At 39.0% G+C, this 18,154-nt stretch overlaps 1 protein-coding gene across 1 annotated transcript; it reads right to left on the bottom strand.

The window, feature by feature from the left end:
• Positions 1–213: 213 nt before the first annotated feature.
• On the bottom strand, positions 214–16,883 carry LOC149940763 (FYVE, RhoGEF and PH domain-containing protein 2-like). Its single transcript, XM_090177864.1, has 17 exons — positions 16,600–16,883; positions 14,190–14,602; positions 10,131–10,880; positions 5,021–5,222; positions 4,538–4,948; positions 4,366–4,453; positions 3,825–3,875; positions 3,691–3,749; positions 3,485–3,631; positions 3,218–3,402; positions 3,125–3,155; positions 2,947–2,997; positions 2,746–2,883; positions 2,462–2,677; positions 1,479–1,604; positions 830–987; positions 214–757 (listed from the first exon to the last, which is right to left on the bottom strand). Exons 2-17 carry the CDS (start codon positions 14,492–14,494, stop codon positions 709–711), a joined length of 2,967 nt encoding a protein of 988 aa, XP_090033990.1. The 5' UTR covers positions 14,495–14,602; positions 16,600–16,883; the 3' UTR covers positions 214–708.
• Positions 16,884–18,154: the final 1,271 nt, after the last annotated feature.

Genomic DNA, 18,154 nt, shown 5'->3' with positions numbered 1-18,154 from the left:
CACGATTAATAGCCTGATTTTCCTGATACATTTAATAGGTTAGAGAAGAGGGCATGGGTATAGAAGTACACGTAACTGTCGACAGATGGAATTGTTCAGCAAATTTCACACGACCTTAGTTGGCATAATTGATGCCTTCTTCCCAAACCCTATTTAAGTTTAGCTGTTTTTTAAGAAGTGAAACGTCACAATAAACACTTTTTTAGTAATTTATTTTAAATTGATATGATTGAGCGAACTATGTATAAACAGTCAACTTGCATTTTTTAAATCAATATAAGTTTCACTGGGGTCATTTTTTCGCGTTGGTATACATCTAATTTCCTCTCATAGTCAATCTTTGTTTAAAGAGAAATATTTATAAAGCAATTGTACACCAACACTTTGATAAAAAACCTAAATAGCTAAAACCTTTCATTAGATTAATGCGTGTGTATAACTAGTTAATATTTTTTTTTCATTCTTCTCAAATCAAACCCAACAGATTTGTTAAAAATTCCTATAAAGTCTTCCGAATACCTATTACACTTTCTTTGTCGCGCGCTTTCTCGTTTGTCTCGAAACATCTTTTTAAATAAATCACAGAACTTAAGGAATTTACGATGGTCCTTCGCTTCGGAGGTTGAAATTATTTTTAAAGACTAGAAACCTTTTCTCGCTCGACAACACAAAGTCATCCGTGTCTGAACGAAATCTTGTTCAACTTCATCAACTGGGAGACTCCGCCCTTGATGCCATTTGTAACGCCGTAACCCACCTACATTTTGGGGAAATTTTCAAATGAAGAAGGTACACGAAACGTCTCTCTATATTTTACAACAAGACTAACCTTTCAAGTTCAACCGAATCTTGCGCTTGAAAACAGTAGACCTTTTTCTGGTGCGATAGTTTAAAGACATTGTCGCGTCCGTCCAACCCGCTTTCGCCTTTGGATGGGATGTTAACTACGTAACCCGGTACTGGCATTGACGTCAGAGCACGTTCCTCCTGCGTTATTTAGTAGAAAAATCATATCAAAAATCCTATCCTATCTACAATCAGAACTAAAACCATGTACAAACAGTGACACAATTAAAAAAACTAGAGATCCGATTTTCTGAGACTCGGATAATAGCTCATTATCTGTAAAATTTAAATAGACGTAAACTATTCGAGCATTTAGAGAGTAAATATATTTTCTAACATGAATTTGAAATGTAACCTAATTTCTCTTGAGCCATGAAATATATTTTCAAAATTTTTTATTTAGAATTGAACTGTGTAAAGTTATAATACCAACAATTTTGAAAATTTTAGGAAATCTTAATTAATTATCCTTGAAAAAATATCATTATAAACTTTACCGTTATTCTAGTCAATTTTAAGGATAATTTTCAGTGTTTGTTTAGTATATTTTTCGGCAATATTTCTCAAAATTGGTCGTTTTTGTAAATGGTCCATTTTATTTTAAACATAGATCTTTGAAAAAATGATCGTACGTGTTCCGAGGAGAACGAATATAGAACAAAATCGACGTGTAGGGCGAACCATCTCCGAATCCATGTTCGGCTTCTCGCTTTTAATTGTAAGTATCCGCAGACGACGGACTGGTCAAGTGGCTTCACCTACAATATGATTGTTCTTTTATTGCAGAATGAATGGGCAGCAGAGCTGGATTAAGAACCTAAGATTCTCTAAGCACTTCCAACATTTTACTGTCTTTATTTATGTATAATTTAAATATTCCAATATCGGATTTACCATGGATTTTGGCAAATGGTAAATCTGTAAATTTAAAGTTTCTGCGTTAAGCCTGGTTTTCACTTGGCGATTTTTTGGCGGAAAAAAACGGCGTCGAACGAAAATGGAAGAATTTTACCGCCGACGCTGGGTGTAGCGTTTTCAAATTCTATTTTTCCGCTGCGTTTCGACGGATTCGCTAGCGAGCGACCAATGAAATATGTAAATTAAGTTAAATAACTTTAAGCTAGACAAAATAATTGTACCGTATTTTCAATGGCTCTCTGTATCACCTACTCTCATTTCCTGAACTAGATTGTCGTGATATCCTTGCTCCCTTCTTCTTTTGTATATTTCTTTAACCCATACTGATCTTTCATAAGAATTTGCTCTTTGATTTCGATATTTCATAAAAAATTAAATCAAGTTTATGAAACTATAGTGGGCGCTAATTAAGAGCATTTGCTCATCGTCATCTATTAAACCGGTCATTTTGAATGATTCATATGCAGACGACAAAAAAAACCCCAAACTAAACGCTAAGTGAAAACGTAATGTCGCTAGCGGTGAGCGAAATACGATTTCCGTCGTAGCGCCGAATATGAATTTTCCGCTGAAAAAACCGCCAAGTGAAAACCAGGCTTTTACTACCCTTTCCTTTGATGCCCTAATCACGCGCGTACTTTGTTCGACGTTTAATCCAGCCCTGGTGGACTGTCAACAAAGACAAATGAATCATTACGTCTAAAACAGATCTGTGTCTAACTGGACTCTCCGGGGAAGCGAAATTGGGAGGTGGTGAATCGGGCGTCATGGCAGGTGACCCGGCGTACTTCAGCGTAGAGTCATCCCCGTTCATCGTAACCAGCGCCTCGTAACAGGAATTGCAAACCCGACAGGAACGATACTTCTCGCAAGGAAGGGGCAACTTGCGAACCAGACATTTGCCACAAGCCACCTTTGAGATACCAAAAAATTAAGTAATTTCTCTGTTTTGGCTCTTCGACTGAGTCTTGAAATACTTACGATGCCACACGCGTGACAATGGTGTTTCCATTTGAACGAAAAGGCGTTAAAATGCCGGCCGCAACTCATGCAATGAGTCACCGATTCCACTTTAACAAATGTCGGCGCCCTTTTACCCAATTCCAGTCCTTCCGGAGACTGTGGTTCAAATAATCAATGGTTAGCATACCAAAATGTGTTTACCAAAAGCGATAAATATACCTTTAAAGAGCTTTTCCTTTTATTTAGTTCGTGAACTGCTTTGGCGAATGCCTGAAATAAGTAAAAATCTATGTAATATTGTTTTAAAAGTGAACTAACTCGCCTTTCGTCTGTCACATTAACATGGACATCGAAACGCGAATCAAAGACTAAAGCGTTGACCAATTCTGATACTTACTTCCATCCATCCTTGTTTCTCTTCGAGTGTGCTGTAATAATACGAGTTAAGTTACTATTTGACAGTAATTTAAATGAAACTTGAAGAACTTACTGCGTGTACAATTCTACAGATCTTCCGACGTGTTTGATGTAAAAGGAGTTGGCCGTTTCTAAATTATCACCTTCCTCGACCGTTAAGCCTTCCACCTCCAGCCTCGCTCGGACGCGAAATATGGGTCCGGAAACGACCCGATTCGCGATTCTCCGCTGACTGCAGAGTAATAAGAGGTCATTGAACTGCAAATACAAGTAAAAATTGACGAAAATGTATTTAAATTAATATCCTCTATTTTGTGAATTATAGTTAACGTCTCATTACCAAAAACAAATGTCTCTCTTGATGGTCTCCGCTGCGAGCTGAGATTTTGATAATTTTCCCTTCTTTTAACAATTCTCGGCTGGGACTGACTAGATCGACCACCCCTCCGATCATTTCCTGAATTTCCAGTAACTTCTTTATTTTATCCTGAAATAAGGAAATTTTAATTTTAATTTTGTTCGATTGTCTGAACCCGAATTCATTACGTTTTTCTTCATGGCTTCGTTGGCGTGAATGGCGGCCGTCGAAACTAACTCTAACGCTTCTGTCAACAATAGAAATTAGCATTTTATAAGGCGGGGAAATTGTTTTGTTAATTTTTTGTTCGGTCTTTAATTACTTTCTGTGTCTGCCCGATCTGGCGAGTGCTCCGGAAGTCTCTTTAAATAATCTACCGTATTCGAAAGAATAGTATAATTATGGTATTCCATATTATTATCATTTATTTGGTAATGTCAAGAAACTAGATACGTATACACTTCGAATGTCTAAGGAAGACTATGGTGGCCTTGATGATTCTCATAAAAATGGGAGTGGTTTACAGGGGAGATTTCGCTCTCGATTTGCTAAGCTAGGGTGCTACTATCGAATAGAAGTTCATTTACACCCTTTGCTCTTTTTTTAAGCATCGAAATAAGTGATTTTACGCGGAACTAGACTAGTTTCCCGAAGAATTCTCCAAGATCCTCAATTTGAGAACTAATTGGAGTTTCTTAAATCTATTTTCTTGTAAGTCTATTTTCCGAGTGGGTGTCCTTCACTCTTAGTCTTACATTCGACTTTCCTTGTTAGTTTAAGAACCTAACGGTTCACAACACGGTGCCAATAGATCCTTAGACATTCGAAGTGAATAAATATGCTTTCCTGATAATAGGCATTACCTTTTAGCAAAAGTTGGTAACGAGGTACTCGTTGCACTGGGGTTAGCATATGATGTTGCAATGTCAAATGTCCGCATTCTTCTAATGTCTGCAAAATGTTAACGTTGATTATAGTTTAAAATTCCCTTTAAAATCGCCCTTTCAGGCAAACCAGCAATAGGTATAAACGTACGTGTATGTCGTCCATGATTTGAGCAAAATGCGGTTGTTTTTGGTAGAGAGCGTTGATGAGACCCATGGCGTTATCGTAGTTTTTGACGTACTCCGTGTACATTTTGAGAAAAGGCGCGAAATTTTTCATGATGTCTCCGATTCGAGGCTCGGAATCCCATTTGGACAGTCGCTCCTCTAACAAGGGCAACAAGAAGTCGTGGTGTAATTTGTAAAGGGACTTGAGGTTGCAAAACATCTGGGCGACTGTGTCGTGCGAGAACATGTTGTGGACGCGGTTCTCCTGATCCACCCGGAAGGCGAAGACCTGGTCCAGCAGATGCAGGATGTTCACGTACGTTCGTTCCGTCGTTAGCAACTCGGTGGCGATCTTATGGAGGGTTTGCTGCACTTTGTCTTTCTTCGATTCGTACTGCCGCGACAAGAAGAGTATAAGTTTTGCTAAAAAGAGGAAGTTTAAATTTGTCTGTAGACATATACTAACCTCGGCGGCTAGTAAACATCCGGAATCGCTCCTAGCGTCAAATTCTTGGGTACTGATGGACTCTTCGTCTAGCTCGGAGGCCGTACCAACGGTGCTGGTGGCGTCCTCTACGGATTCACACTCGTCATCTTCCTCGTCTTCACTTTCAGAAATGCTTTCATAGCCATGCTCATAGTTGCGCGTTATCTGTTCAGTGTGGAACCTGCGTCCGAAATCACAAATTTAACTGGCATTCTTGGATAACGTAAATTAACGAGAAATTGGGAACTAAGCAAAATCCAGGGGGCCTATTCTGTAAATATTCGAAATCCAATTTTCGATCGAAAACTAGATTTCGAACTTCGAGATCTCGACGAATGGTATTCGGTAAAGATTTCGAATAAGCATAAATCAATGCAAATTGTCGAAGTCGATCTCGACATGGTATAGGGTATCGAAATCGAATTCCCGTTCGAATGTTTACAGAATAGCCCCCTAGAACCCAATTTCGTTAAAAATCTTAAGAGTCCCAAATCTTTAAAAGTATAAAAACCTAATATGCTCTATTTTCATCAAGTGAAAATATTAAAAAGAAATTCCAAAATACGTAAAAATGTAAAAGCCCTTATCCGGGAAAAAATGTGTCCGAACTTCCGCGAAGGAGTTATTTCGTAAATAGTTAAAAATAGTTTCCTGTGGTTATAGTTAAACCCAGCTAGCTTTTGTGATACAAATGCCCCGTGAAGTGATAGCCCAAGATTTTAACTCTCGTAATTAGTTATTTTTTATAAATTCAGCTACGCTTGCCGAACTTGTTTTTATGTTGGATGAAAAATTGGTGAATAAGTAGATAAGTCCATAATGAAAAGGGATAATAAAGCTAAACCCTAAACAAATTTGAAGAAATTTAAAAACTTACTAATAGCTCGTACCGACAAATTTGTTTAGGGTTTAGCTTTATTATCCCTTTTCATTATGGACTTATCTACTTATTCACCAATTTTTCATCCTGTACAATGCAGTCCATAGGTGGTTCCTTTTAACTTGTTTTTATGTTGCCCTTACGTCACGATGTCATAGCTTTATTAGAATAGTTTTGACCATATATAAAATAACTTCGTATATAGATAGGAAACTTCAATGGGGCCAACTGACCCTCACGAGATTGCCCTGACATCTAGTGACTGCGCCAGTTGGCTGTGATCTCAAGAGCGTAGAACGTAATGAGGAATTTGAGGTCGGAGTTTTGTGAATAAACGTATTTTGCAAATTCTTCAAATATACAAGAAATAGCGTTTAAAACCAACTTAAAATCATTACTGAATGGTATTTCTCTAGTGCTATTTTTTAAATTTCCTCTCAGTTCAAGAAAAAAGTACTTTTAATACATATAGTTCGCTTAAGCCTTTGCAATTGGGATTGCGTTACACCATTTATCGTTTCTTGGTCCATGGTTACACCAAGGTCTTAGTACGGACTTCGTGTAGTGCGAACTTCACCAAATAATATTATTCGGGTGCCGCCACCAGATGTCGGCCAAAAATCTGGCGTCACTTCTACAACATGAAGTTTCCTATCTATATACGAAGTTATTTTATCTGTGGTTTTGACACGCGCGGTTTGCACGCGCACGTGAAAATCCGTGGTTTCTCGCGCCCCTAGCGCGCGCTCGTAATATTACCAAAGTTAAAGTTGTGACGAAGTAGCTACATTCAAACAATAAGGCCACGTTAATTTATAAAAACACCTATTCGAGCGTGGAAACAAATTGTCGATGTATGGCGCGTGATGAAGTACCTTTAATTCACCAGCTGACACACGGGCGTAAACATAACCGAGAACCCAATAAAAATGCCATATACAACGTCAAAGACTCGCGTTTGATTTTTACCCATTTAAAATCCAAACGAGATAATCCTCTAACATCTTTATCTTATCTTTGGGCGGCTATTTTTTCCCTTCGTTCGAGTGAACCAATAATCCGATATCCGCCGGTGATTATTTTTATCGACGTTCTCCGATCCGCGACTGGAAAAAAAAGTCTTGGAACACAGAAATAAACACTTGTCGTCCTCTCTTTCTTCGTAATTGAATGCCGATAGCGAGGGCAGTCGACGAGAAATCAATGACGACACAAACAAAATCTACTTCGCGTGCCATAGCGGCTAATTGAAGGCGTACGCTGATTCTCGAAACGAGTGAAATGGCCAACTCCGACGTGGAAAACGCGATGCAAAAACATTTGACGAAGTTGGCCTCTCATCAATTTCTAAACTCGCCGTAACTGGTCTATACTGTTCGGCAATCGTATCAACTTTCTTTCTACGAAGAAGGCTTTTGCGTTTTCGTAAACACGCTGCCGTGACTCCACGGAATTCCTTCTTTCGGAGTTTCATCCGTGCAGTCTCTCTTTACCTTTGGATCGATACGCGGTCGCACCCTTTTCTTCTTCCCGAGTGTCTCCTCGCTAATTAACAAGTCTGACGCGTGGCTAATTGATAAATGGGGGAAGGGGGAATACCCCCGACATATTTATCGTCTTTGGCGCGTCTCGGCGGGGATGATTATTGATCATCGTTGGAGCAAAGCGTGTATTCGCTCAATTCTTTTATTTCATTGGCCTATTTCATTCCTCAAGCCGAAATGGCAAACCAGGCGGGTCTTTTTGACGTTTTGGGTTCGCCATTCGCATTGCGCTTTCTACAGTGTTTATTCGGACGGAAAATACGTCGCGATATTGTCTGTTTTTCCATTAATATTTTAGTTTTCTAGATTCTAAATTTATCTATACATTTCAGGAGTCTATGTTTCGAGACTTTATTTTACGCCTCCTTTTATGGCCGTAGCGAGTTAGACTAGTACGTGCTTGGTTTACATTCGTGAATTCTTGAGAGTACTTTGATATCAAAGAAACTTTCAATTTAAAATTCTGCTTTTTTCTTGAGCAGAAACTGAATCCTAAAAGATTATGAAATGGGAATTTTCTTTTTTATTAAAGAAATAGTGTTTCTGAAGAAATTGTCACAAATTCGAGTACGTGTTTGAATAAAAAATGTCTAAATAACGCGAGTACTAAGAAGAACGTATTTAGGTTAACGAGAACTTACGGGTCAGTTTAGATAGAAAGAGCAGTAACGCCATTTGTTGGAAACCTGGTTTTAATTTTTTTCTTTGATAAAAAATAATTTAAATTCTATCAACAATTTGTTATTTATGATGAATTAAAAATTTAAATTGTTAACACTAAGTTTAATAGAAATTTCATGAACTAATAGGCGCTTCAATAAATGCCGCTCTCTTTTTCTTACCTCCCCCACGCGCACGCGCGAGTCACTGAATAAAATAGTCACGTGTTTATGCTAGTTTTATTTGTTGATAGCGCGGCTTTTGTTTTCTCTCAGGAGGCGCGTGCGAAATTGAACCAGCCCTTTTGCTTTAGAATATAACATTTTTACAAGTATGTCCTGGTTATCTGTATTACTACTTCTAGGCAAATCACTGAACAGGTTTTATTTAAAGGAAAAGTCCAGGTTGCGTAAAACTTGGGTCTATTTGAAAGATCATGTTTAAATATACTCAAAAATATCAGTCGTAAAATTGTATCTTTTTTTAATGACGAGAAATTACTTTTTAAACGAGCGAAATTTACCCGCCAAGCGAGCTGCCATTTTCTTTCACCTTCCCTCCGCAGACCGCACGCGGAGTAAGCGCGCGCAGGGAACAGAGCGCTGTTATAGCGCGAACAGCGTGTGATTAAAGTCCTAAAACGTCACCGCGAAACCAAATGGCAGATCGCTTGGCGGGTAAATTTGGCTCGTTTAAAAATTAATTTCTCGTCATTAAAAAAAGATAAAATTTTACGACTTTTTTTGAGTTTATTTAAACATGATCTTTCAAATAGACCCAAGTTTTACCCAACCTGGACTTTTCCTTTAAGCGTCTATTGAGTGAAATTGAATTTTCTTACAAACCGTTACTAGAAGGCGTTATTATAATCAATTGGTAAAAATTGATTAGTTAAGAGTTAATAAGTTCTCATTAAAACCTAAATATGTTCTTGGTCCTTAAGCGTTTCTTTTGAGAAATATGGGCCTCCCCAAAATTGAAGTTAAACGAAGTAATCGAAACTGAAAGTTACATTCTTTTGAATCTCTAGAAAGAGTACCCACCCTGAATACAAATTCTCCGTGACGCAATGATTCGTAAGTGAGGTGTTCGTGTGGCTTTAAATAACTGTTGGATCAGTCACTACGCCCCGCAATGGGGAAAACATCGTTCACATTCCTCGCTCGAGTAGACTCCATTTCTTCTAGAGAAAACTATGTCTATAACGCTTATAGCTATTCTCGGCAAATTGTCTTCGGCGGAACATCGCGAATAGTCTTGGCTTTCTTCCCGCGACGAATCTGTCTTTTCTTGTAGGTTAGTGTTGTGTTTATACGGTTGGCAATTGGCCTCCCTCTCACTAACCTAATTCTGCGACGGAACTTTATTGTTATCGCGGCGACTCGTTCGTTCCGAGATTTATCATTTGAAGACTTTGATCGCGATATTGATGTCTTTATTCTCGTAAAATTACATCCTCTACCAGCTTCGCGCGTCGCTAATTATATTAATGAGGGGTTATAAAATTCACGCTTGGCTGAATGCGAGTCATTCTATAAAGCGTCGAACGTAAACTTTACCCATCCATTAACGTCGCTTTAATTGGCAAGTTTATATTATTCGATCGTATTGGCCCCTGGCTTTCGAGGTTTTAATATCGGTATTACATTATATTGCGATATCTAAGGGTATAAAAATAAAAGACCTTTAACGGCCGAGTTAAGCGGTCGATGTTTCAACAGTAGCGTCTAGATTTTACTCCGACTCGACAGTGCTTTCGTAATATTTCCCGAAGTTCCCGTTTTAACTTCTTCGCGGTTTTGCTTATCTTCTATATTTTGAGAAGGACTGTCGCGAATTTAATATTATTTCTATACCTCAAGCGGTTATCGTTAGTCAACCGCGAAATATATTAGAGAGTTTCAGCAAACCCATTTTTAGGCATTGGTAGACGTTCGCGTAAACGCGTAGAAATGGGTTTGCTAAAACTCTATTATTAGACAATCATAATGAGTTAAAAATTCACCTGTAGCTGTTTGAGAGACCGCAATACTCGAAGGTGCTCTTCGACATGTGGTAATGGGTAGCGGCCATTCTGTTCGGACCCACTCTGACCGGGGATGAGAGAAAGTTGGTGGAGTTGCTGGTAATTCTGGCGCTTTCCTTGACGCGGTCGTTGTCTCTTTTATTGTCTCTGAAGCCCGGGGAGAAGTCGGGGCTGGTGGGGGACCTCTTGGGGAACTTTGGCGTGGAACGACCACCGCCGTAAAGGTATCCGCCCCCGCCACCGGTTCCGCGATTGGCGTTTTTCTCGTGAATCGAGGACTCGTCCGAAAGGGAAGTACCGCTGAACTCGGAGGACAGGCTGTTGGGCCTTTTGGGTCCTTGATATCGCGACTCATCACTCTCGCGTTGGTTGTCCGTTTGGAAGAGTCGGTTCTGGTCTTCCAGAATGTCCGCGAACCGTTCGCGGTTATCCTGCATGAAACGCGCGAAGATCTCTTGGTTGCCCATCGAGAACTGTTTCTGGGCCTCTTCGAAGAACGTTTGCATTCGGTCCTCGGGGTCGGCGAAGGTCGAAGATGGCGAATAACCCCGCCGCCATTTATGGTTCTCTTCGCGAACTTTGCTAAACCAATCTTGCGATTCTTTCTTCAAGCGTTCCATCCTGTCCTCCCGTTCTCGCGTCCTGTCTCCGTTGACGCCGTTCACTTTCCCTTCTCCACCACCGTTTGGACATCCGTTCTCCATCTCGGAGTAATAGGCTTCGTGATAGCTGTAGTTAAAGAGAAAATGAAAGCGTAAATTAGAAGCGAAATAGTCGTGATGAGAAGGTATCTCCGTTGTTATCGTGGATTTCACTGATGGGGAGTTTCCAGGTTATCATTACTAACATTCCTCGAGTGTACTACTTATAATTTTATCTAAGATAAACTAGCTACTCTCCGAACTGGCTTGCCTTCATTATATTAAAATGACTAAGGTTGATTAAGTAATTAAAATAAAAATTTACAACGATTACCGGTACACTATAAAATAATTTTTAATAAATAAAATTAAAATCACGTACATGTTTCGCCGTAGCTGTGCTCGGCGAACTGACTGACCTTTTTGGTTCATTAGACTTTGTGAAGCCTTTGAAAACGGCGGCGTACACGCCAACATGCCGAAACATGTAACGCTATTTTACTTTTATTTATTAAAATTTATTTTATAGTGTACCGGTAATTAATATAAATTTTTATATTAATTACTTAGTTTACACTAGTTTTGAGTATTGTCAGAATCAAAGGTTGATTAAAAAATGGTCTAAATGTTATCTTCCCCGCAATAAAAATACTAATAATAATAATAATAATAATAATAATAATAATAATCAGCTAGGCTAAAGCCCAAGGCACCACCTTTGACCCAAGTCATCTTGCGACTTTTAATGCCTTTAATCATGTGGCCTTGTTACAATGCGTAAGAGGGTGTTGGCAAGCCCTTCATGCCACGCGAGCCAATAGCTCCCTACACTTACCATTACCGTTAATATCTGTAATATTGCAGAGAAGATAACATTTAGACCAGTAAATATTACCTAAAAGTAGAGCTCCGATAAACACAGGTCATCTTAAATTCCCTGGCGTTTGTCTGACTCGGTTTCGCGACGAATAAAACGAAATCGCGTATATACTTGGCTCCGAAGCAAAATGGTGCGAAATATTCGGTCCCAAGTACTCGAGGAAAATAATTCCATTATTTTCGTCTTTTTCTTTTTTCGTGCGCGGGTTAAAAGGAGGAATATTTTATTTTCGCATCATTTGCTTCTGCAGTTCCTTTCGGAACCATTCGGGCGGCGGTAATTCAATTTTGGTCGAGCCGACGCCACCAAGAGCTTATTTTATATTCTTTTTATTTTCACATTCCGTAAGTACGTATTCCCGGAGGGCTATACTATTAATAGATTACTTGGAAGCTATATTTAATGCAACTTGAAATGCTTCCATCTACACAAAATACCGGGTTAAATTTGAGCAATGACTACCAAGGAGAGTACCCGAGGTGTTTATTGCCGATTTTGTTCAAAGTCGGCCGTAATGTAGACTTATTTGATATGTGAAATATTCCAAAAGGAGACGTTGCACTACCCATTCGATTTGCTATGGCAACCGAAAATGTTTTTGACCACTTAAAATAAAAAAATATCCCTTTAAAAAAACATGGGATTTTCTCGGTTTCACTAGCTACGAAATATTTTTTTTTAATTTAAAATCACGAAATGGGTAATTTGGACCACATTTTGGTAAATTTCATCAAGTTTGGGTAAATTGGAACATTTTTGGGGTAAAATTGTTAAAATGTTTGGGTAAAATAAGGAAAACCGAGAAAATCCCATGCTTTTTTAAAGGGATATTTTTTTTATTTTAAGTGGTCAAAAACATTTTCGGTTGCCATGGTAAATCGAATGGGTAGTGGAACGTCTCCTTTTGAGAAATTTCATATCTCATATAGGTCTACATTACACCCGACTTGGAACAAAATCGGCAATAAACACCTCGGGTACTCTCCTTGTAAGTGAAGGTTTAACCGTGCCATTGCTGATTTTAATAAGACATTTGGTGGAGATGGCGGCCACGTCTCAAGGGCGGGGGTTGATAGTAAATTATATTATAACAGTAGTTTTTCCTTATAGATATAATAATTATTTCCATAAAATCTCTTCTGTATTTCCCCCGATCAAGCATGCTGCCAGGACTTTGATAATGACTTTGCAGATTATCCAATTTCCCTTTTAAGAGAATTCTACGGAAGCAATCTACGGATATTACAGCTAATATTACTAACAATTAAGTGTATTATATATTTCTTAGCTACTGATGTTAATCATGTGCCTCCCCAACCTCCCACTGATTTTCCAAGATGCTTCTTGGAAGAAAACTTAGTGCAGAGCGAAATTCAAAATTTAGTTTCTAAAACTATTACATCAGAAAAATGATTTATTAATTAGTAGATATTCCTATGCAGTGTAATTTTAGCATTTTACATGGCTACGAAAAGGTAATGCGGTGCAATTCTCTCGTAAAATATATCTTATAATCTTCCGCTATTACGTACAGCAAAGAATTGAGCCATTTTTCGGTTCTCGGAACTTGGACAATTTCGTCATTCAAAGTCATCGGCCTAATTATCGGGAAATTTAAATTCAATATTTGTGAACACACAAGTGGTAGCGTTTGCGGAGTCATACATTCAGAGTTCCGAGGTGGTAAATACCAAGTGGCAAATAGTGATAAATACCGGCCTGGCAAAAAATTTATTTAGTGGTCAATTTGGCAAAAAGTGGTCAATACATTTTTTACTATTATTAAGATTTCAACTTTAAAGTTTTTGCATTTTGGGCTATAAAATACAAATATCCATACATAGTTGCCAGAATTTGCGCTAGTTTGGCGGTAAATATTTTTATGTTAGACCACAGATATTTCTTTTTGGCTATATTTTCAACAGGCCTATTTTCTTTATTAGCCACTATTAGCCACTATTTGCCAGTATTTGCCACTGGCCTGGACAAAACTCCGAAAAGGTGGATTTTCAGGAACACTGCATACATTACTATGCTGAACTATGGGGTGGCGGAGAGGTTAGCACTTTCGCCTCGCAACAAACGGAGCCCGGTTAGATCAAAGCTTGTGGCACTGGTTTTCCATAAAAACTTTTCGATGTTAACGGTAATAGTGAGTGTAGGGAGCTGTTGGTTCGCATGGCATGAAGAGCTTGCTACCACCCTCCTACGCATTGTAACCCCGGTCACTTGAATTTATGGTTTAAAACGTCGCTTGGATATTAGCCTAGCTAATTATATAGTAGCTAGATAAAGTAAAGAAATCTTCAACGATTATTTGTACACCATAAAACATTTTAAAAACTAAAAAGAAAGAATTAAAACTGCGTTACATTATTCGGCAATCTGGCGTGTACGCCGTCGTTCTCAATTAACGCTATAAGAAGATTGCCGAAACATGTAACGCAGTTTTAATTATTTCTTTTTAATTATTAAAATGTTTTATGGTGTACAAATAATCGTTGTAGCTATACTTACAAACGAGGAACTCTGTCTTCTTCGTTGAATTCGAACTTGACTAGTTTGACCTTTTCGGAAAGAGGCGTGGGCAGGGAGTCTTGTCTCCGGGGACTGACCCTTCCGTTGGCTGTGATTGTCAAACCGGGACTGACGTTGAGAAAATGGCTCGGGTGCTGCTCTGGCAGGCAAGATTTGGTGCGACGGTGAAATTTCTTCTCTTTGTTGTTGATGGAATTGGGGCGGCTGTTGTTCGGACTGGACAGCGTGAATCCGATCAGGCGGACACCGTCGTCGTCATCCGCGGTGCTGGACACGCTCTCCATCGGAGAGGACAATCGCTACTTCCCACCGGACTCGACGATGTCTCGCGAAACTGTCTTAAGAGTTGTTGATCTTCTGGAAGCGAAACTGGCGGCGTTTCTGGTAGAACCCTACAGACGCAACGGCAAGAAAAGACGCGTTAAAAGATCACCAAGATAAAACTGCCCTTCCCAGAGTTTAAAGCGACATTAAAATTTAAATGAATAATATATTTGCCCTCGCTCCTATTACTAGGAATAGCATACCGCTATCTTTAACCCGGCTCATTCGCGTAGATTTTGCTAATTACCCGTTGTTTACTTTCTCCGATGACTCATTAGGCTAAAAGGACGTTGCCGAGTTCTGTGGCTCTACCCTTAAAGACAGAGAAACTTCTCTCGCTAAAATCCCAGTCGCGTGCCTCAGAAGCGAAAGCCTCTTATGCGACTCGCGCCGTCCATTAACCCGGAAATTTAACCCTTAACTCCCGGGTCCTTCTTTATTCTAGGGCCTTCTTTCTTCCCCGAAAGCATTTGTTTTTCCTTACGCATCCATTCCCCCCAAAATGTTCTCGAGACTTTCTTTTTGACGTTTCTTCGCAACAACCAAATACACTGAATTTCATTCACTAAGTGCGCCGCGCGGGTCCGCATTCAGTTGGCGTGTGACGTACACTCTCAAGAGTCCGTTGTCCGCTTTAGTTGACAGTTTTGAGAAAGGAATAGTGTCGGTGTAAAGTCTGCGTAATGTTTGGATATCGGGACTATCTGTAGGAAATCGAACATGACCGGCCTCGCTCGGAACGGGAGAGGGGGGGGGTTGACGGTCTCAATACGTTTCGGGCGGTTTCCCTCTTTTATGGCCGGCCTAACAGTCATTTCTGTCGCCCTATTGTCTGGAGATGTATCGCTCCGAATATTTTTTATATATTTTGATACGAATGGGACCCCTATATTTAAGCAAATTTCAACGGGCAGATCCATACTGGGCGGCACGAATTTCCTCCAGAAGGACAGTTGTTTTTATATTTTATCATTTTCGAGCTTTATGATATTTTGAATTTTCAATGATGTTATCGATTTTTGACGGAAATAGGGCCAGAAAAAAATTTAATTTAAAAATATCATAGGTTGAATCTGCTTCACCCAAACACTGGTTATTTTTCCTGATTAGAAAATTTTAAGTTTTACAAACTTTATTTTCTAATTCGTGCTTTTCACTAAAAAAAAATTATATTTTATTCTTGCCGATGATTGACACAGTGGCACCTTTTGTGTAGCTTAGCTGTCACTTGAAAATATCTAAATGCTATGTTGGAAATAAATATTTATTGCTACCAGTAACGAAGGCTAGATGACCTTTGTACACGAAAACGTTTAATTTCATGTAAATTTGGTTTTTAGTGAAGCATGTAGTTCATACCTAGTAGTAAATTTAAGTTTTGGAACTTTTCTTTTTAATTTAGTTTGTAATTAAAATTGTAATTTATTTAATATACTCTTTTTGTTTTAATATATTAAAGTTTGTCAAGTTTTTCGAACAATAAATTATAATAATAATCAGCTAGGCTAATACCCAAGGCACTACCCTAGGCCCAAGTTTATTTATTGTCTTTTTTAATTCGGGTGACCAGGTTAAATTACGTACGAGGGTGGTGGCAAGCCCTTCATGCCACGCGAGCCAACAGCCCCTTAAACTTACTGTTACCGTTAACAGCTATAATTCTTTTGTGAACCATTTTTACACTTTAAAAATCCAAATTTAATTGACTATACACGAGACAAGTGATGGAAAGTTGGCGACGGGTCTGCCCCTGCTTGTTGGGCTTCCCCTTCACGTAGGCGGGATTTCTCATCCATTAATTTCTAATCCAAAATATCACTTTACAATTATGACTCAGAGCTATCGCGTTCCTCTTTCATTCTCCGACACTATAGCGGATTTACATTTCACAAATTTGAAACCAACGTTACTTCTACTACGAATTCGATAATAACTTTATCCGCGTACAACCTTGAAAAATCATACGAGCGAAACGATAACGTATTGCATTTTTTGGTCATTCCACGTGACACTTTATTTAAATAACAAAAAATATCGTTTTGAAATGAAATAATGATAAACATACCCCATTATGGCTGGATATCCTACTGACTTTTTTGCACTAGTTGTATAAGTTTCTATAAATGAACGTAGTTCGTATGGACGCCTAGGTACTTGTAAATGGACTCGGTGGCAATGTCACGCGGTATGCCCTTTCGTTGACAACATCGCTGCCGGTCGCTCTGTTTGCGGGACTTATTACGTGATCGTGGCGCTCTTCGTAACGCCGTGCGTCACGACAATCGCCGTTTCCCCGCCATGTAGGTAGGCTCTGCCAGATCTAGCCAACATATCCTCGCTCTACGCGACTTTCGGTCGTTTCTCGAAAGGCGGGGGGTCCCTTTTCCTTCCCCCGTTTCACCCCCCTTGGCGTAAAACGCGAGAAATGGAGGGGGCACAAATCGATATGCTCCCCCTTTTCCTATTCTTTCTTCCCATTTGCTCCCATCTGGCTCGTTAAAACGTTCGCCGGCCCCCCCCTTTTCGTCAGATTATGGGATTGATCCCTCCGTTTCCCTGGCAACGGATCTCTCCGCGAGGAATATATACCTTATATCGGGGGATTCGCGTAAAAGGCAACCTGTATCAATTTCCTGCCTTAAGAGAGGGAGAAAAAAATAATCATCATAACGAAAAATAATGCTTAGAACCCTTTCGGTTTTTTTTTTGTTTTTTTTTGGCGGTCCGATATTGAAGATGGTTCGTTTTCCTCCGCACGCTCGTCAGCGATATCAAAGAGGAAACCGCTAAGCGAAAAATTCCGCTCGAATACGAAAGAGTTCGATTTTTCCGCGGTCAAACGGAGTTACATTTTACGAATCCACTAAATATTTCCAAGGTTGAAAACGTATAGTTTGCTCTTTGCGGTTGCTTCTTGGGGGGAATTTTATCGATTGCGTTGTTGTTCTTTTATTTCGTTCCGCGGGATATTAATTCGGGGGTCATGACCTCGATGTAAGCCAAAGTTTACTGTCTTTGAGTTATTTAACCTTTTGCTGAAAAGTTTATATAAATTTTAAAACAAAATACGGGAGTTTTTCTAAGTCATATCAACGAGATTTTCAAACCTTAACGACCATAGGGAGCCACCATCCCGCGAAAAAAATATTTTGGTTATTTATAGGGTAATAAAAAAAATTTGGAATTTAAACAAATCATCAAAATTTCTTTATCTTTCGTAGAGTTGTCTCCTATGAGACTGAAACTCATTTTGTAGTTAATATCAGGCTACCACCATATCCATATGATACCTAAATTCCCTATTTTTCTTCAAGGTACATAAACTACCCTAAAAATGAGATCTGGGTCCCTTAAGTACCGTATTTTCATCATCAGCTTAAAATATTTTTATACTTCGGTTCAAAGGTAATTTACAAACCTGAGACGAATCAATAGTTATAACTAAGTCCTTTTTAGTCAAATAGTTATAAATTATATTAAATTTGTTTAAATTGGTTTGATTACAATGATTTTAAACCGCGTTCACACTTTCACTTGAAATGAACTTTCATTGCGAGTTTCTCTCAATTACATTTTGCAAAACTGGCATTCGAACCGACTTAAACTGGGTTTTAAGGTCT

This window comes from Leiobunum rupestre, chromosome 6 (assembly GCF_980474605.1).
Source record: "Leiobunum rupestre chromosome 6, qqLeiRupe1.1.hap1, whole genome shotgun sequence".
NCBI classification, from domain to species: domain Eukaryota; kingdom Metazoa; phylum Arthropoda; class Arachnida; order Opiliones; family Sclerosomatidae; genus Leiobunum; species Leiobunum rupestre.
This window is presented reverse-complemented; position numbering and strand designations above follow the sequence as displayed.

Coding starts and splice junctions, on each gene's coding strand:
- LOC149940763 (XM_090177864.1), bottom strand. CDS start 14,494: ATGGAGAGCGTGTCCAGCACCGCGGATGACGACGACGGTGTCCGCCTG. Junction 2,884..2,946: donor AAAGGAAAAGCTCTTTAAAG/GTATATTTATCG, acceptor TTTGAACCACAG/TCTCCGGAAGGACTGGAATT. Junction 988..1,478: donor ATTCGTTCTCCTCGGAACAC/GTACGATCATTT, acceptor TAAATAACGCAG/GAGGAACGTGCTCTGACGTC.